Source organism: Centroberyx affinis, unplaced genomic scaffold, assembly GCF_046629955.1.
Source record: "Centroberyx affinis isolate AG114_WGS23_722 - 3 ecotype Tasmania unplaced genomic scaffold, CSIRO-AGI_Caff_v1 ptg003958l_1, whole genome shotgun sequence".
Taxonomy (NCBI): domain Eukaryota; kingdom Metazoa; phylum Chordata; class Actinopteri; order Beryciformes; family Berycidae; genus Centroberyx; species Centroberyx affinis.
Window position 1 is genome coordinate 402,050 of NW_027281780.1, and position 25,992 is coordinate 428,041.

At 40.7% G+C, this 25,992-nt stretch overlaps 1 protein-coding gene across 1 annotated transcript; it reads right to left on the minus strand.

Annotated features, from left to right (window-relative positions):
• Positions 1-10,711: 10,711 nt before the first annotated feature.
• Positions 10,712-24,744, minus strand: gad2 (glutamate decarboxylase 2). Its single transcript, XM_071541782.1, has 16 exons — positions 24,669-24,744; positions 24,280-24,342; positions 23,984-24,124; positions 22,960-23,193; positions 21,477-21,567; positions 20,359-20,471; positions 19,690-19,805; positions 18,903-18,982; positions 18,741-18,795; positions 18,396-18,512; positions 17,051-17,115; positions 16,862-16,940; positions 16,033-16,182; positions 15,240-15,347; positions 13,745-13,834; positions 10,712-10,885 (listed from the first exon to the last, which is right to left on the minus strand). The coding sequence occupies exons 1-16, from the start codon at positions 24,742-24,744 to the stop codon at positions 10,712-10,714; spliced, it is 1,752 nt and encodes a 583-aa protein (XP_071397883.1).
• Positions 24,745-25,992: the final 1,248 nt, after the last annotated feature.

Sequence of the window (25,992 nt, forward strand, 5' to 3'; positions counted from 1 at the left end):
AAACTGACAATCGTTTGGTAGCCTTGATATGATTTTTTTGTTTGTATGATCATTGTTATTCTTTATTGTCAATAATCATTATATATATATACATTTTTTATAGGTCTAGGCATATGGAAATGAGTCCTGAGAGCTTACTGTTTTGGGGCTAATTGTGAATGTTAGTGGAAGAGATTCCCTTCAACAACATGAAAAAACAAACAACACTAACCAGGACAACACTGGAAGCACTTAAAATCAGTTAAGATTAGTTTCATCTTTCTCTGTTTTCACTTACAAATACTTCATGTGATTGGGGTCATTTGTGCTGGAAGTGGATGAGATACTGTGCTGAAGTCAAAAGTATGAGGCTGTTCAGTTGGTGAGATTCCCGACTACGTTTTCTCTAAGAGCTTTGACATTTCTGTTTGAAGTTGAGTGAGCGGAGGCGTGATGCTGTGGCTCTTTGCTCTCTCAAAAGTTAAAGTATTTCACAGTGCTCTCATTCTCAGTAGGTGACTAATGGACAAACTGAGAGCTTGGAATTATAAGATACCATCTTTTTTTTTTTTTGCTGAAGTTTGCAGAGTTGGAAATGGCACAGATCATACTTCTATAAAAACTCCAACAGATGGTATTCTACTTACCTGCAGATTGGAGTTTAATACAAACATTTCTGGAGGCAGAAATACTCTCATTGGTTGAGTTAAAGGATAAGGCTGGTGTTTTTTAATGCATTGCTTACCGTCAACAAATCCTATGAAAATAACAAAATCAGCAATGATTTTGTTTTGCCAACAAGTCTCATCCATGTAGCCGGTGCCCAATGAAGCCATGTCCCGCAGCCATAGAACTCCATTGTATTAAAAAAAAACTATTAAAAACACGTCAAAGAGCCATGCCGTTGCTCTGGGCAACATATTTCATCATCACGATGCACCGGGCCAGCCGACTTTTTCCTCAAACAACTTCATAAGCCGGCTGTAAACACTTTGCGATCTCAGGAAAGTAGTTCCGTAGCACCGAAAATAGTCCCCGGCGTAATGAAGAATTTGTTCCCATTTGAATTTGATTTGGTAATAACTACAACAGTCTGACTTTTCGTGGTAACAGTTAGTGATTTTTAAAATTGAAGCTATGTTTTTGTGAGCTGTATTTCAAGGTTTTTAACTTAAAATTGGAGTCAATTACTTCTGGTTTGAAGGCTAAAAATGGTACGTGGGAAGTCACGGGAGTAGAGCAAACGCATTGTTGATTTTGTTATTTTCATAGGATTTGTTGACGGTAAGCAATGCATTAAAAAACACCGGCCTTATCCTGTAAACGTCAGTGGGCGGAGCCAAAGAACCACAGGTTTTCTAAGTAACTTTAGATCGAAGCCCAGTGAAAAAGGCAAGAGGTAAGAGAGGATAGCTAATATTAGCGTTCTTGCTGCTCACTTGCTGCAAAAGAATACAATCTAGGCATACTAAGTTATCTTTGTTAGCTAGTTAGACCTTCCAAGTTCAAACTAGCCACTAGCCTATTAGCTATCTAGGTAAGTTAGCTAACCTGCTGATCTTCTAAGGCCATGAATGCCATGATCATGAATTAATTACAAAGAAGTCATTGCTTCTTTTTCAAGTCATTGTTCCTTCTTTGACATTTAAGTTTGCTAGTTAGCTAACTTGCGCTCTGAAAAATGATTCTTTGGCTCCACCCACTGAGATTATTTTTGCCTCGAACTAAAAAACTCTAACTAAAACTCCAACCTGCTATTTACTCTTAAACCTCACTACACATAAGTGCAGATCTATTGGTTAGATTTTGGCAAAATTTTGGTTGCCTCTCAGTCTTCATTCCATCATGAATTCTCCATCATCCTCCCCTTCTCGCACATTCACTCATCTGTCGCAGCCTCCACTCCTCCTTCCTCCATCTGTGCCGGTCTTTCACTCTCGCTCCTCATTAGAGAGGTTACTGATGCATGTGTGAATGGGCTGGCAGGTCAATAGCCACAAACACTGGGTGGGATTCATTTTGAACAGCCTGTGAAAAGTTTCTCGGTCTGAGAAACAGCAAAAGTTGAACACCTGCTCTCTAATAAATTCCGTAAGATTGTCTACAGTGTTGGACAGGGAAAGTTATATCAAGCTAAAAATCAGTTTTTCTTTCCAAGTACACCATAAGCAATCTTTGCTTTCTGTCAGTGATTTGGGCCAGGCGAAGCCTATTTTCAGCCCGTTGAAAATAATCTTGTTGGACACGCAGTATCTCCCGTTTCCAGCCTTGGCAAGGTCTCTGCATAGTTCACTCCAGCGTCTGCTAAATTCCCTGATCGCTAAGAATGCAGCATTTAATTTTCTTGTTCTTTAGGTGACCTTAATCATTTCTGCATCAAGGCCAATCCAAAACTCCAGAGCCATGGGATCAGTCAGTCTGGGTATGGGAATAAATACCTGTGTGTGTGTGTGTGTGTGTGCGTGTACAATGTGTATACATCTGTATATAAATATGTAAAAGGGAGTGTCTTCATGAAGAGGCCATTTAAAGCGCTGATGATGAATAATCGGTTGGCGGGATGTGAGCGAGCCGGTCCCTCTGGTGTATATTTAAACGGTGGAGAGATGCTCTCTCACTCACATCAACTCCCCAGTGGTCCGTGAGGTTAATTGCTTTCTCCGGCGGGCGCTTACAGATTAACTATCTCACTGAATGCATCCATACAAATGACTCTGCATAAACCATAATAAGTTGAGCTGCATGTGTGTGTGTGTGTGTGTGTGTGTGTGTGTGTATGGGTGCAGTGTTTTGCTACAGAACATAGTGTATGCTTAGGTAGCAGGATGCACACTGAGGTCAGAGAAGCTAATGACTACGACTGACTTTGACTAACGAAGTGGGCTCAACAGCCGCAGAGAAAACAAGACAGCAGTGCCATAGTATTTAGAATATCTCTCTGCCCCAAATTACAATAGTCCAGCATTTATAATATGTTAAAGTGATGAACTTTGGTAGTCGGGGAGAGCGGGGTAGGATGAGCCAGTGGGTAAGTTTAATTTTACTACTGTTCTGAGAAAAACTATAGAAAAAATAAGACAAAAAATAGTTTTAATAAAGATGTTTTAAAGTGACAACATTGTCTTCAATCCCATTTGACATAGAAATAGTTTATTTGTGTTTTATCCAGACTCCAACATGAATAATTCAGTGGCTCAGTTTGCCCCCAAGCGGCTCAACGTACCCACATGCTAGGATCAATTTACCCCTACCCTGGGGCAAATTGAGCCAAGAAGTTGTATTTTCATTCTTCTTTTGTTTAGCTGCATTCTTACCAGTTCATTTGAAAGTCAACATCCTGAAATATGGGTGGAAGCATTTGTTTTAGTTCTGTCTCATTTTTCCTTGCCAACATTCTGAATAAAAACTCATCTTACTCTGCTCTCTTCTACTTGCCATGACATAACCCCAAAATCGGCGATTCTCTGTTATTGCTCCGGTAGAGACGATCGGAGAGTTTAGTTTTTTTTCTCTTTCCATTCACTGCCATTATATTGCGAAACAGGTCTCAAAATCATACTTTTAACACATAAAAAATGAGTACATATAAAAAACTAGTCATGCTGCTGAATTGTTTTTAAGTGAATCGCTTTGTTTATGTTTTTAAACATAAACAATATAGAAAACATAAAATACGGTGGGAGAAACGTTAGCCGATGCAACGAAGAAAATAGTATGTTTATCAATAATTGTAAATAGCTGAAAAAAGTTGGGAGGCCGGACTTTGACAAAGCAGATTCTGCGAATGTATAAAAAACGAGTCTCTCACTGTTTTTTCGCCTATCATTGCCAAGAAGCTACACAACCCAAGGTACTACCAAAGTTCAACATCACTTTAACTGATGCAGCAAACTGGACAGCTGAGAAATAAACACAACATATGGAAAAAAAAAAAGAAACAGACCTTAGCAGTGCCAAGCATGCGGCCTCTCCCCTAAGGTGACCGGGCTTTCATGTGTTAGGTGAGCAGTGTCAAAGTGAAACCAAACACTGAAGGATGACCCAGCAGCTTCTGGGTTGACATCAGGGCAGAGGCAGAGTTCAGGCTGTGTTAGTCGGTCAGGAGGCTCGTGAGGTGAAAACCACCTATTCTGAACGACACCAACATCTGGCGTGGCTTAGCTTCCCTTCCACACGCACAATCTGTTTTTTAGTCGTTTATGGGAGCATGAGAATCCTTTTGGCCTTCTGTCTAAATGCTTTGGTAAACTTCCTTCAAGCCAACCGCCCTGATTTTACCATCTGTTGCGTTTGCTCATAAATCACTGCCAAAATCTCACAAAAGAGCAACTTTGCCGCCTTAAACTTTACGACATGTTTGCTACATTTTCTCGTATCTGCGAACTGTGTGTTTGGATTGAAGAGCTTTTCTCTTCTTTGTGTAATCACAGGATTAGAGTGTTGTGGCTTTACAAGGCCTGTGATGTGCACCACATGGCGGGGGTTATTTCAGACGCTGAACAGATCAACCAGGTGACTCTGCTGATAAACTGCTCGGGTCTGAACGTCTCTGTAACACTGAGAGGTATGGAGCTTTGCAGGGTGAAGCTATGTGAAATGTCAAACCTGGTCATTTAGTTATTCTTTGTGTTAATTTTAATCTGTAGAAGCAGTGATGAAAATACCTTGGGCTGTGTGAAGGACTGGCTGTATATCAGTGCCGCCTGTCAGGAAGATAACAGGAGCGCAGAGTCTCCGGAGGCAGCATGTAGAGGTTGATTGAAATTAATTTGGAAGTCTCATGGCATGAGAGAAATCTGATGTCAAGAGTGTACATAGGTAATGCATTGATGATAATTAATAGAGGATGAGCTGACGAGCCGTTTTGTCTCCATGTAGCTCTACAGCAAGAACATACGTAGATTGTGAACTCCCTATGCAGCCTGATTAAGAAGACTTCATGTGTGTGTATGTGTGAGGGTTTGTGCATGTATTTGTGTGTTGATCGGTGTATGTGATGTGTGTTTGTGGGTGTGTTTATTTGTATAAATAGGGCTTACATGCAACCTAACAGACTTCAGGAGTCTCATGTCAGACTGGTGCCGGAAAAAAATCCTCCATTCAAAACCATTCAAAACAAAATTGACATTTCTTTCTACACTCATCACAGCTAATAGCACTACTTTTGTCTTACCATCAATTCCCAGATTTTAGGTTGAATCACAATGTTGTTATATAATTTATCTTTCAATGAAAATTTAAACTAATTATATCGCATTTTATCGATTGCCAATGTCTAATGGACAACAAACTCTTTCTTCCCCAGGCTTTCTTGTCTCTCTCCACTTTCAACTGTCTAATAAAGGCAAAAAATGCCTCAAAACATCTTTTAAGACAAGGGGTATGACAGTACTACTAATTGACCTTTTGACCGGAGTTTCTTGCCGTTCAAGTTTGCCATCTTACTAACTTGTGCTCTGAAAAACTGGGGTTCTTTGGCTCCGCCCACTGAGGTTTAACTCAGCCAATGAGATTATTTCTGCCTCCAGAGCAGCAAATGTTTGTATAACTAAAACAAAGATCTCCTACTTCACTGTGATTTTTGAAAACTATCCAGCACTCGTTGTACTGTCCTATGAGGCAAACCTCATGCATTTGGCACCTAAGTAGGCTAAAAACAAAAATAGTGGTTGTAAATTTAAAAACTATATAGCGCAGATCTGTTCAGTATCCATGTAGCAGTGGGAGTTGAACACAGTAACACATTGCAACATGGTAGTCATGACCTAACAGCAGTCAGACAGGGGAGTCGTTATATAGGAACATCAGCTACAGCTGCCAACCAGACTACATGCTGAAAGAATGTACAGAAGATATAACAGTGAAACAACATTAAAGTCTGATGCTTTAAAAGATGCAGAATAACCAGTTTCCATCATCTTAATGTACCTTCTTTCCTCAAAGTGTCAAGGTGGATTTGATAGAAAGCAGGCAATGGAGGGTCTATTGTGGACTTTATCATGTGGACACACTCAAACTGCTGTGTGGAAATGGTTAAATAAGTAGCTCACATCTCACATTTGTAATGTTTAAGCCATCCATCTTGTTTGACTGTCTTAAGTCGGAGCCAAATGATAATGTGCTCTCCAAATGTTTAGTATAAACCATATATCTCACTTTCGTATCCGGGCTTTTGTCATTTAAATAAACAAATAGGGTAATTCTCTGCCTCGTTGCGGGCCAAGTCTGTGTCAGAGAGAGACACACCAATGATTCCCACATGATAGTTCCCTGTCTATCTATGTAAATTATTCTACTCTCTTGAAACGGAGATGGAGGGATGAGGTAAACCATCTGGGAACCTTTCACAAAAGCTTTGGGATGTCGACATCGTCGTCTTTTTGTCCGGTCCTACTTGAAAGGATGCCCTAATCAGAAATGACTGTGAGGATATCTTAAAAATAACACAACGCAATGAGACAATATTCCAAGCACATTTACTGTACATGTGTTTGTCTGGCAGTATTTTCAGGCTTAGGGTAAAAAAAAATACACTCACGTTGCTCCTTCAAAACTAAATAGTGAGGTAGCAGTGCCATCTAGAGAACAGGTAGCATCTTACTAGTGCTCACTTTGAAAAATACGATCACATTCTTCCATTTGTGGCATCATTTCTGTCTTTTTCTCACTTCTAAATATTGTCCTGTTCAGTGAACCATGGGTATAATAATCAATAATCCACCAACATGGTATATTGGATATATCTTGAAACCTGCAGCTATGCTATGATTACAACCCCTCTCTCTCTCTCTATGCTGATGTGCTCTAATGCAGTGTCACTTTATCATTTTAGAGGTACTAAAATTACAGAATCATCTCAGGGGTTGGAAAAAGGATTATATAAGCGTGAGCGATGCAGAAAAGATGAGATTATGGGCTGAAGTAGAAGAACTCTGGCATTTCTGATCCATCCTTACCAGTGCCAGCAGTGCTGTGGTTTAGTGCCACTTCTCAGGCTCCACTTTGCGGTTCAAGGGCTTTCTGGCTAGTTTATGTAACCATGTGCACTTTGTTCTTTTTATGCAGCAGTGTGTTTTTCCCTCAGGTTGGAGTGCGCTCTCTGTTATGAGACAGAAATGACTCATGAACTGTTTTTTTAGCCTGCAGTATACAAAGCAGCATGGATTACAAAGATGCAAGCTGTGCAAAACATCGCTGTTGTGTCTGAGGGCAAAAGAAAAGACAAAAGAAGAAAAAGAGACGAATTCAACTTATCTCTGTTTTGGCAATAATATTTATTTGTATTTCCCCAAGAGTAACATATAGTTCAGGACAAATGAATGTGAAGCTAGCACAGTAGTTTGCAGAATATGTGATCCAGAATTGCACCATATATAGTGAAAATGAACCGCACTCGGAGAACTAGAGATTTCAACAATATTTCCTGTTAACAAGAAACCACTGTGTGTTTTCTTTACTGCTTTGTTAAAGACTAACACCTGCATGTGCTTTGGACTAGTTTTTGGATGACCAAACTTATCGAACATGGGTCTATTCATTATTTTTCTCATACATCGCATGGAATCAAGGGCCTCAGAAAATCAGATTGTTGTAATCATTTGGCAAGACGAAATCCAAAACACTGATGTTGTGGCACCATGACACAAGTCAACATACCATCTCAGACACAAACAGAACAACAGCGGGTAGCCGAGAAACCTTAAGAGGAAAGCGTTAGGATACATTGTTGGATATGTCATTGCTACTAGAAGGCTAAGCTAAAGAGAAAGAGAGAAAGGTCATATATGCGCAGAGTAGAGAGGAGCTTTCAGAGAGACATGCTTGGGGACTACACATTTAGATATAGTGTTCTACGTTCTGAGCTGCAACAGACTTCAAGCAGAAGAGAAAGACAGAGGATAGAGATAGTCAGATAGAGCGCAGAGAGGATTATAATGCGAGGCGATAGGTTAGCATGCTTGCGGCACAAGAAACTTTACAGGAAGCCAAAGACACACAGATCACATGTAAAGGCTATAGCGACAGTGCACTAATCTAAGAGCTAAGCTATTCATCGGACACTAAAGCTAATTACAGGAGCTACATATACTGTATATACTGTATATATATATATATAGAGAGAGAGAGAGATATATAGGAGATTGTATATCAGACAAGCTGGATAGGCAAGGCATTGCATGCACGTGCAAAGGAAGCAAGTCTAGCAGCAGCAGCAAGAGAAACAAAATGTCTGGCTTTCCAAGACTACCACAGTGAGATTCCTTTGTCGCCGTAATAAAGCCGATGTTGTTTGTGTCACAGTGTGTATGCCAATTTTCATTAGGAGATGACTAGAGAGAGATAGGGCCAACACCAGACGTGTTTTCTCAGGAGGCGTTTTTTAAAATCTTTTTAAAACTGTAGGCTACTCTCTGTTAGGATGTGACAAGAAGCTTTAGAACAAACAAGAAGCTTTAGAATATCTACAAACTGGAAAAGATCTTTAAATTAAACCAGATACTTTCATTTTCAACAGACCCTTGAATCGTTACACATTCAGACCAATGACTCTCAGTTACATTTTTTGTGTGGGTTTTTTTAAACATCAACTTATGAACACCCATTGGACATTGCACATTATTAGGTCATGTGTATACTCTAAAGTGCACAACCTCCCCTCGGAGGAAAACTAGACAATACTGGCAATTGATACTAAGGCAACACAGTTACAAACACACTAAGGTACACATTGGCACATACTGTCAAGTATCACTTGTGCACAAAAAACACAGGGCTTCAGAGTCAAAATGGCTTTGCATATTCATTTAAAATCCAAACACCAGAGTCTTACGTCTCGGTGAGTAAGACTAGTAAGTTTTTCAAGGTGAAATCTGTCAATTTCTTAAACCGTGAGTTTAAAGCCAGTCCCTGAAACACATTTTCTTTGAAATAGCTATTATAGTCACAAACCAAGTCAAGTATCTGACATACATACACACAGGAAAAAGCCTTTTGGACTAACAGGATGAAAATACAGGTAATCTATATTGGATAGAGAAAATATGAATAACTTTACCTCACAAATAGTCTCTGGTTATATGTCTTATATACACTTATGTATACACAAAGATATGTACTTAGGACATCTTGAAATTCTATTTACAATCTATGATCAAAAGTGATTGTACACTGACCAACCATGTTGAGCAAATTGTGCTTTTCTAACTTGATCTAATGAAAATGCTACAGAACCTCTGCTTGGCAAGTCAGGGTTCACATTCCATCAACTAGCCCACCAAAGCTTTGTTTTTTTTGTTTGTGTTTTTTTTTTTTGCTAACTACTGTGCGTTTTGTTAAACTGTCTGGAAACTTGATAATCATTAACTATTGTACACTTGAATTCACTGTTTCTATTCATATTTGCAGGGCATATAGATTGGACCCATGTTCAAATATTGCTTGTGAATGAATAAAGTAGAAACCTCAATTGCAATGCTAAGGAATGCTCCGCCTTTGCCTATGATTTAGTGCAAGTGATGTCAGGTATACAGTAGCTGCAAGTCTGGTGAAGTTCCTATACTCAAACAAAACACCATTATTGCCCCTCTTCCCAGTTTCTTAAGATCCTGGATCTTTCATTAAGTGCTCATCTAAAAACAATAACGCCATTGACCAAATCTCCTCTCACTCCTCTCTCAGTTTAGCACTGCAGATAAGAGGTTCTTCATCTAGTAAGTCCTTCGAGTTGCCTCATGTCCGTCTATAGGCATGGTTACACCACGTTCATATTGTAAATCATAGCATGACATGAACAGCACACTAAATATACAGCCGGGTCGGAAATGGTCCCCATTTTGATATGTGCGTTAGCTGTTGGCATCAAACAAAATGGGTTCAACAAACCTACACCATCTTAAATACACTAGAAAACAGTGAGACAGAGAAAAAGTATTTAGAAGTAATAAGTACAACAATCTTAAATTAGCATCACAAACTGCAGGCCATCCTGTCAATGATGTGCGATGACGGACATGGCTGCATAAATAGTCCAGAAATTAACAAACTAGCATGATTTGACCTTGTTTTTGTGTAATTTTGATGGAAATAATATAATTAATTCCTTCCACAACCAGGCACTTTTCCTCATCTCCTTTTTTCCTTGCCTTTCCTTGCCAAATTCATATGATTGCATGTTCGGGTTGGGATTCTTACTTAACATGTCCTGGTACCGCTATATGCTGCCAGTCTATCATCCTAAGAGAAGTATGTCCAAAATCACTGCTTGAAGTATGTGCAGATGTAAAGGCAGTTGACTGAGCTGAGGTAAGGTGAAGTGCTTTTTTGTTTTTAAACCATAAGTAAGTTTAAAATGTAGGTTACAATAGAACACAACCACAGCTGGCACTTAACAACATATCCGGCAAATGAGAATGATTGAAAAATAAACTCTTCCTCATCAACCTATTGCACAAGCGTTTCATATCACAAAAATACATATAAAGTTACATCACTTACACTACTCTACACTAGGAAAGGCAGACAGAAGCACTTTTACATAGCTTCGGACCCAGGCGGCCCACGGCAAAGCTACAATACATAATATATGGATATATCTGTAGGTCTTTTTTCTCAAATATACTTTTTAATATGTGACTTTGGAGGAAAGAGAAAAAAAAATAGATTACCAGTACATTCACGACAAACATTTCATCCGTCTAGGGGGAAAGTACAGGAGGTTTTGGTGAGATGAGTCTTATAGATCTTGGCTGAGCCGTTCGATCTCCTCAATAAGAAAGTCGATGTCCTCGAAGGTAGCAGCGGGATTTGAGATCACCATGCGGAAAAAGTTGACCTTGTCCCCCTGGGGCTGGTAGCTGACCATGGTCGTCCCGTACTCCATCATCCTGGCCTTTATCACCGGGGCCACCTGACAACAGCCAACACATACAACACACATTAGGACTGTTTCCTTTGAGTAAGAGAGAGGAGAAAGGCATGCAGAAAAGTGGAAGTTCACACCAAGTTTGTTTGAAGCGGTTTGTTTAAACTCTGGAGCGTTTACTTCTTCAGTTTGGTTAATTTCATTAGGTGAAAACAATACCATTAGAACCTGGGGTGGAACCAAATAGCCACACTGAGACACCTGAAAATGAGTCTCAGTCCTCTTTCAAATAAACTGTGGTGCAGTTCATTAGTAGCGAGAACGTAATTCGAACAAACTACAGGAAACGACCTCAAAACGCAAGGTTTCATGGGTATAAGGAGACGGATGTGACATCTGATAGCCAGCAGCTACTCATTCTTTGAAAGCCGAACTGAGGGCAAACTTGGAGTTAAGACGAAGTGAAATGCCTCATCAATATGCGGGCAGAGGAATGACTGCAGTATCAAAATCAGATAAGGTAAATTACAGCACAGAGTGCAGACAAGTCCATCATGCTTAGCTAAAGTTACAGGGACTGGAATCAGGTTTGTTTTGACTCCTCTCCCTGCTGCCAACACTCTGACCTGGCAGGATGACAGGTTACTTAAACTGTCCAATAAACAAGCTACTTGTGAGTCCTTGTGACTTTTGTTTACAAGCTCTGGTTCACTCTTAATTGGGCAGTGTGAACCTGAACGAACCAAATATAGAAATGCAACAAAGAACACTTTTCCACTCTGGTTCGGACCAAAGAAAACAAACTGTAGGTGTGATTGTATCCTAATTTTAACACTTTGGAGGAATTGTAACAAATTCCCTGAGTAGATTTGAGTGAGTGAGTGAGTGAGTGAGTGATCTGAGGCTATTATCAGAGAAATGCATGGCTCCTCTACATGGCTCTAACTTGAAATGCATGGCTCCTCTACATGGCTCTAACTTGAAATGCATGGCTCCTCTACATGGCTCTAACTTGAAATGCATGGCTCCTCTACATGGCTAACTCACCTTAAGCCAAATCAATTTAACTTCACCTGTATTATTCACTGACCAATCATACGCCTTCATTTTCTTTTGTCTTGACTATTTGAATACCATTTTACGGCATGTTTTCATGTTACAGCTTTACTTTTGGAAAAGTCTGTAACCTGATCACTGTGTTTTGTTTTGTTTTTCCTGTCACTGTAACACGTTTTTCTCAGATTACTGCAATCCTAGTGCATGTAGTCTATCACGTCCCAAGGCTGCTAACACCCAAACACAGTTTACACCAACTAAATCTGACACCAACTGGGTACACAGTACATTGACTGCCACTGCCAAGTTGAGAGGTGTCACTGTGTTTTTTTGTGCTCAGCTGAGTCTCGATGGCAGTGTGGATTCTGTCCTTTGATGAGCTGTGGCAGATTTAATTACAAGTTTGAAAGTCACACTCCTTGTTCTGGCTAACACCAGACTATTAGGCATTATTCCCATTATTCTACCAGGGCAAAACATTTCACAGGAAGATATGGATCTTTGTAATATCATTGTAGTATGTTTTACTGTCTCTATTTAGTGTCTACTACTTTCAGTTACAGGATCTGCTAGAAATGAGAAATGACCATACTTGGTGTATTTTTGTGATTCACATTCAACTTAAGCATATGCACATAACATTCAGTAACTCCAGGCGACAGTTTACCGAGGCTAAACTACAGCTTAAGGGCTTAAAGTTAGCAGTGACTCACATAACCTCGAGGTCCAGCATAATCTAGCAAGAGTTCTAATACATCTGCGGGTATTAAGATGAAAAATTTGAAACTTTGAAAACTCCACTAACTCCTCTAGGCACAGAAGGCACAAGAAGGGCTTTTTCTCCAATAGTGCACACCTTCACTCTTTGGAATAAGCGAACAATGCAGCAGCAGGTTTCAGTGTCAACTGTACAATAACGGTCTGTTGGCCTGGTGAGTGGTGTAAAAGGAGAGGCTGCACTGCTTTGGCTCGCACCATAAGCTGCTCCACAGTTCTCATCACATCATAATTACAGTCATTCCTCTTAAATCTGTTGCAGGTGTCCTGTTGCAATTGGCAAGCCTGCAATTTCAGTAAAATAATAAATCAGCAGCTGCAAATTTCCCTCAAATCAGTCATTTGACAATTTTCCAGTTTTTTTTTGTCCAGTCGGCCTTTAAAAGTAGCCATTAAGTGGAAAATGAGGAGTGTTTCTCCAAATTGGACCTTTCTCTCTGGGATCCTCGTTGTGCTAATCGGGCAACATGACATCATCCTTCAATCTCAGCGTCAGAGTCTGCAGAAAAAGAGCAAGCTGGCTAAACAGTCAGTCCAGCGGAGCGTGTCCCCGGGCACTTTTCAATCAAACTTCGGAAAACAAAGGGAAACCTCTCCATCTGATGTGCTGTGACAAAGATGGCAACGATTTATGGCTGTTGGTTTTAGAGAGAAAGAGAGGACACGGGAGAGAGAGAGAGAGAGAAAGAGAGAGAGGGAGCTCTTTGTATGGCTGGCACGCACACCATCTGTTTGTCCTAATTGTCAATTAGTCGGCCCCTGCTGCTGTGGGCTCCTCTGAATGGCCGCCACAGCAGCCGCCTCCTTGTGAATTGCCTCACTCCCCACCAATGCACTCACTCCCCCTAAACCTGGCCTATGATAGCCTAAATCTATCATAGACCATCCTATTTTACGAGCGTCACTATTTCCAAGCCCAAGAACGGCCAAGGATTTGTCTTTTGACTGCCAGTTTGTGCCTAACGAGGAGGACGTGATGGTCAAGCTGGATATGAATGAGGGGCTTGCAGGGCAGATGAAAGGTGTGTGGGGTAGATACTGTAGCCAGGCTGCTTATCTCCGCTCACCCACCTTGTGCAAGCGTTTCTTTTTCTCCTCTTTGTCCTCCAGATAGCGGACCCCAGGAGGAAGGTACCAGAAGCAGACGTTGGTGTGCTGCGGCTGTGGGAGAACACACACAGTACACAAGTCAGCAGAGGATTCAACTGCCATTTGCTGTCGCTGAAATAGTTACGCAAAATCAAAAACATGCGCAGATACGCATATATTTTACACTACCAGTCAAAAGTATGCACATTTTTCTTTATTTTTACTATTTTCCACATTTTAGAATAATAGTAAAGACATCAAAACTGAAATAACACAAATGGAATCATGCAGTGACCAAAAGTGTTAAACAAATCAAAACTATCTTATATTTTAGATTATTTAAAGTAGCCGCCCTTTGCCTTGATGGAAGGGCAAAGGCTTTGGAAAGAAATTCATACATAGGCATCAACTTCACTATTTATATTTGTCTAAAAAAACACATTTCTAGCATTTAAGCATAAGCCTTTAGATCAAAATGGCTTGAAGAGAATGAAAAACATAGAACATTCAATTAGGTGTGTCCAGACTTGTGACTGGTAGTGTATATGCACAAACATATACAGCCATGATGCAAAGTGTGCCAGGCATCCACTACTGAAATCTAATGGGCAAAAAGTGCTGAAAGTGGTCGTGCTCCATCCATTTATCAAGCTGGAGTGGATTCTGTTTGAAAAAGGCAATTCACATCTTGACAAGGAAATGCATTTGGTGGCCACAGCATCAGACAGGTAGGCTGGCTCATTCTCAGATAAACACTGAGTCTGGAAGCCTCACAGCTATATATTTGGCATCAGATGCCCTGCTAGAGACAAGCTGCCTGTTTGCAAGTGGAAAAGTATTCATTACCAACAGCTGACTAGCCATGCACACCAGCCTCATTTATACAGCTGGGCCGGTTCGGGGCTAGTGTATTCGACATCAGATTGATGTGATGGCTCTCTGGGAGGCAGAGCCAGCTGAACACCTGGCTGATGCCCAGAGGACTCGGCTGTTTGCTGTCACTCTCTGGGTTATGATGCTCTCAGCCTTAGTGACTCAGCGGGGAAAGAAAAGCCTTGAAACACTGAAGACCTTTCACTTCTAATGACTCTGGATGTCCAAGCACTCGTTTCATAAAAAGGGGTTTTTAGCTTAATAACCCCGTCGCAACCACGTATGTTTTTGTTGTTGCACTTTTGCTTGGTAGGGGATATTTCAGAAACCATGCTATTCATATGCATATGAGCAATTACAGGCCATTATGCTATTCATTAGACATAATAGCAGCACATTATACTGACAGCTAGGGGAAAAAATGGCATTCATCCAACACAAAGCAATAGCACACTGCTTGCCAATCAAGTCAACCATAAGTGACATTGAATATACTGAGGCAACATGGACTAATGTTAGCTGCTGTTTTCTGACTATGTGACTGGGGCTAATCATCCTTGTATTGTATTTTTCAACAGAGGAAAAAAGTGAAATGTCAACATACTTTTCCATCAAACACCATCTCGTATCCTTCTCTGTCCTTGATCTTGTTATACAGGTACTCCGACAGCTCCAGACACTTGTCAATTTGAGCCTCAAACCCGATGGTTCCCTGTCAATGAAAAGGTTAAACAGTGTTATTTATGTTAGAGATTAAAGCAAGACAAGCAATAGAGCTTCTGTGATTGCAGATATTTTCTTTATTACTGGGCAGCTGTGTAAATAAGAGGAGACTGCAACCAATCATTTTTTTCTGCTGGATAATTGGAGAAAAATATCATGAATTTGTATTTATTTCAGTCTCTTGGCATTTATACATCTGTAATATGCATATCATAGTATAAAATTGAGTTGAAGAGCATATTGAGCATAAACATCCAAGATTTTGAATAAAAGACCAAATAAAGCATTTGGTTAAATCTAGCAATTTGGGATAAATCCTAGCATGTTTCAGTTAATTTGTACTGTGGCAAAATGTCTTTCAGTCACATTAAAACTTCCACAGTTTCCTGAATTGATACTTGTTTGGCTGAAAGAGGAAAAATGCTTGGTGTACAAAAGCGTAAATGCTCGTAAATGCCCTGAAAACGATTGCATCTCTGTTTTTGCAATATAGATGTTGGTTCCTAACCTCACTGCCAGAGGCATATTTTTTCTGGGATTTCTATCACTAAAACATACTATTACCGTCACCTGCTTCATCCTCATCAGTCCATATTGCACATAGTCAATTTGTAATTCTAAGAGATGCATGCAGACGTATAACCAGGAGAGTAAATTCCCACTGCAGTCCGTACCTTGGCTCTCCACATGAGCCAGAGCTTGAAGATGTCCACATGGCGTCCGCACTGCAGCGCCTTGTCCCCAGTGTCGTAGGACAGATCGTAGTGTTTGTCCTGCTGGAACAGGTAGCAGGCGTGCATCTGGTTGCAGTTCTGCATCAGACCCTGTGAGAGACGGGATGCAGGACATTTATGTCTATGTCCTCTATCAGGGTTGGAGCCATTCATGAACTAAACTGAGAATGCATGGTAAATTCCAGTTCAATTCCTGGAGTTGGAATTGGAATAACTATAATAATAGAATAACTATAGCTAACCAGCTCTAAGGAAAGATAATGTGAATTCCATTGGATTCCATGAAATTCCACCTCTAAGAGAGTTTGTCTTGACTTGCTAAACATTATAAATCAAAAATTATGAATCAAATAAAAGACAGTTCAACAAATCAAATATATTCAGTCATAATGTAAGTATTAGGTCTCTCTTGAAAAAGAGATTGCATCTCAATTAAACAACCTGGTAAAATAAAGGTTAAATAAATAAATCAATGCATTAAATTATGCATCAAATACAACCTGAAGAGTTCCTTTAACATTTTAAGACGTTCAGTATTGATAATATATAACACCATGGGTAATCTCAGATATGTGGTAAGAAAAAACAAAAAAACATGGAATTTCACAGAATTTCATTGAATTAAATTCAACTTCCAATTCCAATTCAATTCCAATTCTGTTTCCTGTGGGTTTTTTCAAATTTGAATTCCAAGTCCTCAGTTGAATTGGAATGAAATAAAATCAACATGTATGTGACGACGGTATTTTGTAAGTGGGATGAGGCCTACCTCCTCTCTGACCAGTAGGGCAGAACACTGCAGGGGGACGGACATCATCTTGTGCGGGTTCCATGTTACTGAATTGGCCCTGCGGTTAACGACAAAAATACCCATCATGCACCTGTACTTCGAACGCTTCGCAGTTTGAGTCCACCTAAAAAACAGACAGCCCCCCCAGCTGAGATCGATGGCACTTGCCTGTCAACTCCATCCAGCTTCCACCTGTGTCTCCTGGACATGAGGAGACTTCCTCCCCACGCACCCTGAGGAGACAAATGTTCATCAGACATGTTATAAATAGAGCTTAGGCTGTAGGCTACAGGTCATTTAGTACCACATCAAGGCAGTGGGGTGTCAACTATGGTTAGACTGATATATCAGGCTGATATTCGCCTTTTATTAAATATTGGATATCGGCTAGTCAGTGTCGTCCATTTCGATATGATGAAGGTTCCTCCCCGACTACAGCTATAGAAAAACATGAAGCTGCAATGACATTTTACTTTTGTTAAACAGATTTTATTTATTCATTGAAGTGCTCAATAATGTGTTTTTTTGTAAATTAATTCTTAATTTAAAGGCAGTAATGTATCCCAGAGTTTCCCCTACCATTGAATAGATGAGGTACAGGAGCTGCTAATGCTAAAAGAAGTCACAGGTTTCAGTGGAGAGTTTTAATGTCCCATGATAAAATGTCTAAATGTTTTTTCACCCTGACAAGAATAAAACTCTGAGGGAAACACTGAATCCCTGCAATTTTGGGCATGAAAATGGTTAAATTTGAAGATACAGAATTTCAGCACGAAATATCGGCAACTTCAGTCTAAACACTGGTATCAGTATCAGTCTTCAAAAACCCAAATCGGTCCAACCCAAGTGTCAACAGCTTCCTCAGATGTATTTTCAGGCTTTGTTGGATTTCGCAACCTCTTGTACCACGATCGCTTCATAATGTTCACTCCAGTGTGTTAAAAATGCCACCAAACACACTGTGACAACGAAGAGCTGCCCCCACCAAAGCACATATACCGATAAATGCAGCAGGTGCCAAAATATAGCAGGGTGTTTTTTTTGTGTTTTTTTTTTTTCATCCCGACTGGTTGAGAAATGATGGACAAGGCCGTTTATGTCTCTTAATGGAGGTGTCCCCCTGTCAGGCCTAAATCACCTTCATTAATAGATAGAGTTCTCTCAGTGAGAGAGCCCATGATGGCAAAGTCAGGGGAGGAGATGATTTACAGCCTCTGCTCCAGTTTTTCTAATCTCCAGTGTTAGATAGGAAATGGCTAGCTCCTATCTGGGTCAAGCGAAAGCAATAGAGGCGAGACAGATATAATACATTTGTCAAACCTCACTGGTAAGCTCAGTAGTCCTGTGTGTTCCCCTACTAAAAGACTTCGGATCATACATGTTTGAGGTAATAATATGTTTTAAAATGGAGAACAGGCTTTAGAGGAACATAGATTTCACCAAGAAGGGTTACAATCTGTTTACATAGCTCAGTGTGTCTTGTAAACCAGTCTTGTCAAGCTGTTTTACTCACATCCACATGCATCCAGACGTTGTACTTTTTGCAGATATCAGAGATGGCAATGAGAGGGTCGAAGGCTCCGTACACCGTTGTGCCGGCGGTGGCGCTCACAAAGAAAGGGACGAAACCCTGCACAAGCACAAACAACACAAGGATCGCACATGAAGCTCTTGTGGTTCATTTGCAGTAATGTTGCAGAGCCTCCATGTCACAGCACCTGCCGATGCAGTTATAATGATGCCGGTGTGTTACCAGATCCATATCACCACATTACCATCGCCATGGTTTCAGCTGAGTGAGTACCATATAGTCAGTGCTGTATAAAGTAATATCTAATATTAATGTGGGTCATATTACCTTCTGTTTAGCCTCCAGTATTCTCCTCTCCAGGTCAGATGGGATCAATTTACCACTGCAAAACAAAACAAAAGCTTTTGTTACCTGAATTTGTAAATTCACACATTGACATCTAATGATTTATCTTTCAGTTGTACCGATCAAATCAGAGGCCGACTGTACCTTTGATCCGCTTTGATGCAGATGACGCTCTCTGTCCCGATGCCAAGGGCCGCCGCACCTTTTTTGATTGAGAAATGGCTCTGAAAGATAATAGAACGAGAGAGAGGGATTGAGTTGAAATATCTGTTAGACAGCAGCATGGTTTATTTTTAAGCCTGTTTGGCCTGATTCTGCTGTACTGAGGTCAAAGCAGGGGAAATGAGAAAATGCAGAGTGAAACTTGGGAAGACAGCTCTCACTGTGAGAGGTTTGTGTGTTGTTTACTGGATTTTGCTCACAGCATCTTTCAAAGGTCCTGAGAAATATGACATGCTGCAGCAGACAGATTCACCTTGCGTTTTTCTGTATCTGACACACATAATGTCGGTTTTATATCAGCTCTGGCAGTGTGAATGTGACACAGAGTCATTTCTCCATCTAAGAAACAGCTGCTGCTAGGTGCCAGCAGTTTACAGAGCAGTTTACAGAGTCTCAGAGCCTTTCTTTTTTTTGGAATAGGTATCCAAAACTATATGAGACATTTCTTTTAGATATGGAAAATACACTGTATTCTTGTTTAAAAAAGATCTTTTTGATTTGATAAAAAAATGTGTTAAATTAAAATGGTGTCCAGTATTCAGTTGTATTTGATCCAACCATACACATGTTCTCCATCAGTGAAGAGATGGATCACTACCAAATGAAAAAGCAATTAAAACATTAAAGAGCTGAAATGAAACAAAATGAGCAACCATTCAAAAAAAAAAAAAAAAAAAAAGGAGAATATTGAAATGTTAAAGCTGCCTACATGTTCAGATGTGAAGGCCACCAGTCTGGGAACAGATGACATTCCTTTCTCCTTCACTTCGGGGAACATCTTGAAGCGGGCCAGCAGCATGGCGTACATGTTAGAAATAGCACCACCTAGAGGACAGACAGGACGCTCACCGCTCAGTGATCCACCATCACTCACTGTCAGTGGCACGTCTCTCCACATCACCAGGCATAACGAGCAAACCTCATGGGTGTGATGCTCAGCTTCTTACTGACACGAAAGCGTAAGAGATATTTTTTTTTTTAAAAAGCCCATGCATGCTAAGAATGAAGAAACCCCCAAAAAATTCCTTTGTTTGTACACAGCGTATCAGAGATGACACAGCATGCAAAATCACATTAATGCAATAGCTCACTGTCCACAATGTCTCACTATGTCAAGCACATTGCTAGAGAATCTCATCATGGGAGACTTCTTTGACATTAGATTCTCCAATGATTACTCTTCATTGCGTCAACCAGAAGTGCATGGGAGACATTAAAGACTGGAAGGGATGAAGTCAAAAAAAAGAAAATTGTTTTATGCTAATCGGCTGTTCCATTTATATCATCGAAATGCAAATTGACACATTACAGCACACAGGCCGTTCCATTTTCCCGGGAAACAGAGGGGTGTGTGAGTGATTGGCGTCACCTAACATACCAGGAGAGAAAATGCCGTCCCCTCGCCCGTCCGGCCAGCCAATGATCTCCCTCATCTTCTTCAGAGTGACGTATTCCAGCAGCACAAAGACAGGAGCCACCTCATAGGTGAACCTGTGTTACACAAGGGACGTCACATGGGGCCAGGTTACACAAACATGGTGCCAGATGCCCACAGCGAGAAGAAGACACAATGCGTCATGACTCATCGCCACAAAAAACAGATATTTATTCTCCCTGCAGTTTGGAGGTTTCAGGATGTATTTAGGCTTGGTAGGTGTTATGGAAATTGATGTTTCAGGGTTAAACTAGCTGCTGAGCTCTTACAGAGTGAGAAAGAACACATAATATTGCAAAATCCAGAGAGGAAAACTATATTATTATACTATAACTGTAGAATTACCCTTGAACGTTACATTTAGCACTGAATATAAAGATTACACCTTAATTTCTGAAGGGAGAATGATCTTACTTTCAGTTGATGCTTCTAAACAAAATTAAATACAAATCAATAGATTGTATATTAACTTTTTGTACATTTACATTCATTGTTTTCAACAAATAGCACACAACCCCTTCACAAACTTGACTGTACTGTCTGTTGTTCAGAAGTGCTACACTTCCACTGTCCCTGCTGCATTACACAGTGAATTTCCACTATGTGCCTCCTGATATATATATTTTTAATTAATACATGCCTTTGATTCACATAAACTGTAATAATTTTAAAAACCCGGTGTCAACAGAGGGCTTATATTGCAGAGTCTCACAGTTGCCAAGGCTGACGCTCACAGAGTTTATCACCCACAACACACACTAAAATTAGCTTCAGATTAGGCTGAATTTAATTTCAGAGCTAATTTTCTCCCCTTGAATCCCCATGGGGATAAGAGGTGAGGTGGGGGTAAAAGGATGGGGGGGTGGAGGGTAGAGGAGGGGGGTAGGGGGGGGGGGTTGTGCCTTTTATTTCACCCTTTTCATTTGCCATGATTGACTGAAAAAAAAAAAGAGCCGCTATCAGCCTGTGCAGACGCAGAGCAGAATGCATATGGATGGACCGGAAATGGAATTCACTGTCATTACCATTATCACTGTTTAGATTGTGATGAGGCAGCTTACATATTGGTGTTAGCGGTGGATGTTAGCCAATCTGCTGCCAGGCCAACCATGTCTAATCCTGTAGAGAGCTGATTGAAGTACCTGGGGTGGGCTGAATGAAAAGGAGCAAAGAAGAGAGAGAGGGGTGGGGGGTGGGGGGTGTGTGTGAGATGGCTGCAGTTTAACACTCTGTTTGGAGTCAGGGAAATTGAAATGCTGCAATGTGTTTTTTTATGTTGAGTTCAAGTTAGGTTTGTGCAAATTGGATCTAATTTAGTGTATATTAGATTCAAAAGGTCACACAGGGAACAATGCAACTGCAGTGATTTTTTTTAATCATCTTGAGAAACACTCATAGTGTTTTGTGTGATATGGATAACCAAGAGTGCAGTGGAGGGTAAACACTCCCAAGTCCACCTTGTTTTATGACATAAATTCATAATATACTATAATATGCAGTCTACCATATCATCCTGAGTAGCTTCAAACTGGTGTAAGTTATAGGAGGTTAAGATCTTTTTAAGGAAAGAAAGAGAACTTAATGCTTTTCTGAAAACATGAAGTGACTGTTATTTGTTTATCTCTTTGGCTGTGATGCCTAATGATGATCACCTAATTCACATCAATTCAGATAATTCACATAATTTCCCATTCATTGCCCATTCTCAATGAGAACTATAGAGCAGCATTTTCATCATGGCCAAATTCGTTAGAAAACACACCTATTGTTGTTTTGGAGGGGATAAATGACGTCCCGTCCTGTTGTCGTAAATTTTCTCCTTAGTGCTGCGGTCAGGAGTCAGGAGAGAATAATGGACTTGGCCTGGTTATTATTATTATCTCCTGTGTGGTTCAACAGATTTACTGCATCACCGTATTTATCGGTCTAATGGCCGAGAGGTAACGAGGACCATTTTCCAGTGATGCTTTCGAGGTGTCATTCAATCTTTGAAACAGATTTTATTTGTTTCTTTTTGGAAATCTTTGCCAAAACTGTCCTCGCTAAACGGATTTCTGGAGGAATCCCAAACGAAAAATGGCTATAATATTCCTATAATATTCCTATAGGGATTTATAGTGTGTCTATGGTATTCTGTAGTGAGTTTATAGTGATCTTTTCGGTATTATTTATCACTTATGATATTACTAGCCTATATGATTTTCTATGGTTTATTTTTTTTAGCTATAGCAGCTGCATGATATTTTACTTTTTTTTTTTCTGTCATAGGCTATTTGTATAGTATCCTTCTAAAATGCATTATAGAGTTCCTGTAGTTCTTTTTCGAAAGGGATTAAATGTTCAATTTGAGTAAGAAATAATGATAACGCAAAGACAGGCAGCAGGCCGAAATTTAGGCCTAGTCAAGAGGAACGAGAGGTGTGATGTAGCTTTTAAATCAGAAAACAAATAAATGCAGGCTAATAATCTTACAAAAACAAATAGGAAACGACTATCGCTTCCTTTTAAAGTGAGAAACCTATTGTTATTTACATCCAAGCCTACCTGTTTTGATCGCGTATTTGAGAGTGGCACGACAGCTGATCAAGATATCATCCAGAGTCTCCGGCTCGTCCTGCAGCTCCCAGTTGTTCCTCTGAAGCAATTCATTCGGATAGTGAAAATCAATCACTTTCGTTTCCCTATCGAAAGACTCCGCGATGTATGCGAGTAAAATATCCACCACTTCCTGCAGAAACGTCATTGTTTTGGTGTCACCGTTCAAGGCAGGCAGCAGGTCTGCAAAACAACCAGGAGAGGCGTTTTAATATTTTACCTGCAGATGTACCTTTTCCTGTAATGCTTGGTAGTAAAGGATTTATTCTTTAGAAATGGGTATTTAAAGCTATTTGCATGCATCATTAAGCTGCGCATAGGCCTCTAAAATAGGAACATATAGGCTAAGTATAATTTTGCAATAAAATATAGGCCTAAAAGCGTGAATTAACCAACCGAAAGAAGACCCAGGTATTTATATTTTACTTTAACAATCCTGTGTCTGAATAGCAGCCTTACGAAGCTCAACACCTGAGAACAACAGATTTTTGCTGAAGGTGACCCCGCCGAAATATTCCACCACTGCAAAAAATGTCCAACTTAAATCATTTAGTCTTACATGTAGATATTCAGTCTTAAATTCGTATTTTTCTCACAAAAGTGAGATGTTCTGCGAGTAAGATGAGAGAATTCCATTTGTTTCCAACGCAGTTTCACTTGTTTCAGGTAGGTATGTGGAAACAAGGCAGAATAAGGCGGATCACCTGCACTAATGTCAAGAAAATTACACATAAAATTCTTTAAAAAAGTCGATTTTTTATTAGATCCAATGCAATCATCTCACTCACTACCAGATGTTTTTTCCCCACTTGTTTTAAGAAAAAAGGATTTTAATAGCCTAGCCGACTCTATTGCTTGAATCGTAAACGTTTGTTTTGGCAGTGAATAGACTAAATGAGGCCGTGTCCGGACAAGGCCAAGCTTTGCCTTATAGACAGTGATAAAATCCAGGTTTGCGGTGTGGTTTTTGTACCTGTTGAATAGAGATCGGAGAAAACCACAGCAGCTTTAGTGCAGTTGCAGGGTTTGTTGCAGCCGCAGGTCTCGGCCGCTGTCTCCGCCTGTTTGACGGACGGCTCGGCCGGCTTCTCCACTTCTCCCACATTGAGCAGAGCTTTTTGCACATCACAAATCATTATTATTAAACAAAGCACGAGGTATTTACTGAGCTGAATTGACACCAGCAAGGCCAAGCAGTAAATATAATAAATGGAAATAACGGCATATATCTCCCATCCCCACCCCCCTCTCCCCTCTGAACCAACATACCACATAATTTCGATCCAATGCCTCCGGATAATTTCTGGGCCGCCGCCTGGCACCAAGCCCTGGCTGCAAGAGAGAGGTGATAAATCAAATAAGGACGAATAGTGCATGGAGAGTCCAACTTTAGAATAGCGCCATAAACCCGAAACACAACGAGCACCGCGCAACTTGGAGTAAAACACTCCTACGGTGAATATTGCCTCTTGCAAGGTAAATTAAGAAATATGAGTAAAGCAGGTGCATCGACAACATGCAGCGGGCCTGTTTGGTTTGTCACTCGGTGGAAATGACAGTGTATCATCAAATGCAGGACGCTGGCTGGAGACAATGCACTGGAAACGACAATTAATTTTCCATCAGAGGTGGTTTGAAGACAAAAAAAAGCCACTCACGCGTATTGGGGCTCTGACTCCCGGTATTGTCCCCCGCATTATCTCCGCCAAGAGACCAGAAACCGTGTGATGCCATTGTAGCCGGTAGTTAGGAGCTGCAGGAGAGACGGAGACCTACAGAGCCCATCCACACGCGACGAATGGGAGCTGTTCAAAGCGGTGGTGCTGAATCTGCCCAGACCTCTCCGACTGCTCACAATCCAGCCGTGCATCCGACACACGCTCTATAGGAAAGCCCTAAAAATACAACGACCCTCGTCTGGAAAAAAAAAATAGAAAAATAAAAAAAACACACAAGGCGTCCCCGGTGTTTCTGCAGGCGTCCACAGGTGCACAGCCGGGCTGCACGAGGCAGCGTCTTCCCAGAGAAATCCGCAAACACTTGACTTACCCGGCGCACTTGTCAGTCAGCGCTTCCACGCAAAGCGCAGCCGCTCTCTGCTCTCCTCATACAGACTGGAAAAAGAGGATCGTGCAAGGCAGAGTCTAAGTTCAGAGCGCAAAGGTCTATGGAGAAATCTCTCCCTTTAATGGAAATTCAAATACTGGCTACTACATTTCAAATCGAAATAATAAAAGAAAAGCCAAATGAGCTGGAGGGAAAAAGTGGTTTAAATAGACGGCTATAGGTTAGAGCTGTTGGCATAAGCCATCCCTAATTGCATCTAACCTAAATTTCACGTCACCAAAGAAATCCCATCGTGATTCACTTCAGGTCATGACGAACTGGTTTGCGTCGTGCGTCGTGACTCCATACATTCCCAACATTTGTCCCTTCCGTGCTCAACTTACAAGCTGCTGAAAACTTACCCCCCCGTCCCTCCCTCCCATCCCATCCCATCCCATCCCTCCCTCCCTCCCTCCCATCGTGCAGACAGTGAATGCCAACTAATTCATCTGCCCAGCAATTGCAGACCTATTTCTTGGCGACTGGCGGCTGTAATTGTCCCCCTCCGGTAGAGGAAACACTGGGGCGGCGAGGAGACTTGGGTAAAATAAGTGCGCATGGCTCCCTCCTCTCTCCATGTTGGGGGCTCGTTACCCCAAAAGTAACGCATTACCCAATACTCATCGCAAAAGTAATATTATTCCTTTACTTGTTATTTCCATGGGGAATAATTCGATTCCCCAGGACTCACCTCTCCTGTGGATGATCAGGGAAACTAAACAGCGTTGATGTCAGTTGTTTTTGCACGATAGCCTAGTAGAGAAAGTAAACTTTTCTGCCATTTTACAACTAAATTTGCTTACAGACTAATTATGAAGAAAGGAGGAGGGATAAGCTGGAGATTTTGGATAAATCAAATCAATCTGATATTTAGAG